The sequence below is a fragment of the Brachyhypopomus gauderio genome, chromosome 11 (assembly GCF_052324685.1).
Source record: "Brachyhypopomus gauderio isolate BG-103 chromosome 11, BGAUD_0.2, whole genome shotgun sequence".
Classification (NCBI taxonomy): Eukaryota; Metazoa; Chordata; class Actinopteri; order Gymnotiformes; family Hypopomidae; genus Brachyhypopomus; species Brachyhypopomus gauderio.
The window spans coordinates 21,462,820-21,464,371 of NC_135221.1; the positions used below are offsets into that span (position 1 = coordinate 21,462,820).

The 1,552-nt window shown below is 48.7% G+C and overlaps 1 protein-coding gene across 1 annotated transcript; it reads right to left on the minus strand.

Annotated features, from left to right (window-relative positions):
• Positions 1-613: 613 nt before the first annotated feature.
• LOC143527389 (uncharacterized) lies at positions 614-1,319 on the minus strand. Its single transcript, XM_077022578.1, has 2 exons — positions 1,062-1,319; positions 614-986 (listed from the first exon to the last, which is right to left on the minus strand). The coding sequence occupies exons 1-2, from the start codon at positions 1,203-1,205 to the stop codon at positions 756-758; spliced, it is 375 nt and encodes a 124-aa protein (XP_076878693.1). The 5' UTR covers positions 1,206-1,319; the 3' UTR covers positions 614-755.
• Between the last annotated feature and the right edge of the window lie 233 nt (positions 1,320-1,552).

The following is a 1,552-nucleotide window of genomic DNA, read 5'->3' on the forward strand; positions in this document are numbered from 1 at the left end:
CATGTGCAGGGTTGGTTGTCTCCTCCTCCTTGTAGATGGTGACCCAGCCCTCTGCATGGTCACGGAATTTGCCCCATCAGAGTGTTTCCTTACCTTGGAGGGGCACACTTTGTCTATGGAGGAGTGCATCATCTTTTGGCCTGGGCGTGCCACTTCGCTACCCTCCTCTTCCACCTCCATATTGGAAGCAGAGGTGATGGAGGACTGCTCCATATTAAAGTCACCTTCCTTCTCTCCACCGCTCTCCCCAAAATGTTACGACTCCCTCTGGGAGTAGGGAGCCTCGAAGGAGGGCCCAGGGGAGTCCCTGTCAAAGAACCAGGGCTCCTCAGGTTCCTCTTCAGAATTGGGGAAGGAGCACAGGAACCGCAGCCCCTGAATACTCTAACTTTCTTGACATTTTCAGTGACTGCCCATTTCAGCCCCAAGAGCTCCAGCTTCATAGAACTGATGTTAGACGTTTTTCTTTCTGCAGGGTGCTACCCTCGACTTGCATATGCCACTGGACGTTTCTTCCCCTCCTGTTCTTGTGAAATCACTGTCCCAATTCCCATGTGACTCGCATCTACTTCCAAAATGAATGTTTGGCAAAATTTGCATACATAAACACAGGTCCAGTTACCAACTTGTTTTTCATGGTTCTAAATGCCTCCTCACATTCAGAATTCCAGTGCTCGTCTAGGGAATCTTAACTTTGTTCCCTAAAGAGCACCCACTAATTTATGAGAGTTGCTACATATCTGGCAAACTGGTCTTCAAACCTCAAACCACTTCCATGCAGAGCCCGCGATTCCCAGGTCAGCGAGGACAGATAGGAGGATCTTGTGGTTCACCGTGTCAAAAGCTGCAGAGAGGTCCAGAAGGATCAGAACCGATGACAATTTGGATGCTCTTGCAGTCTGGCGTTTCTCAGTCACCGCTATGAGGGCCGTTTCTGTTGAGTGTGCTGGTTTGAAGCCCGACTGGTTGGGGTCCTGGAGCAGGTTCTGAGTGAGAAAGAGAGACAGTTGGTTGTATACAGCATGCTCAAGAATTTTTGATAGGTAAGAAAGGAGTGATACCGTTCGGTAGTTGCAGACATCTGAGCTGTCCAGGGTGGACTTCTTCAGAATTGGGACCACTCTGGCAGTCTTGAATGCAGCTGGGACCTGGCCTGATGACAAGGAGCTGTTCATGATGAATGTGATGAAGGGTAACAGATCCATGGAGACTGTCTGGAAGAGGGATTTAAGTAGCTGTAGGACCTCATCTGTGGAAAGAGGAGAAAAACATGTCAAGGAATTAATGGCAAGAGGATGAGTATTGGTGAAGGAAGTAGAGAAAGAGGAAAATGACTGACGGATTTTGTTAACCTTCTTCTCAAAGAAGGTAACAAAATCCTCCGGGGTAAGTGAAGAGGGTGGTGGGGGAGAGGGGGGTTTGAGAAGAGAGGAAAAGATCCTAAAGAGCCTGCGTGGATCCGACGCTGATTCTTCCAGTTTCTCCTTGTAGAAGGATGACTTGGCAGCAGTAACCTCTGTTGAGAACTTGTAGAGGAGAGCTTGATAGGAGT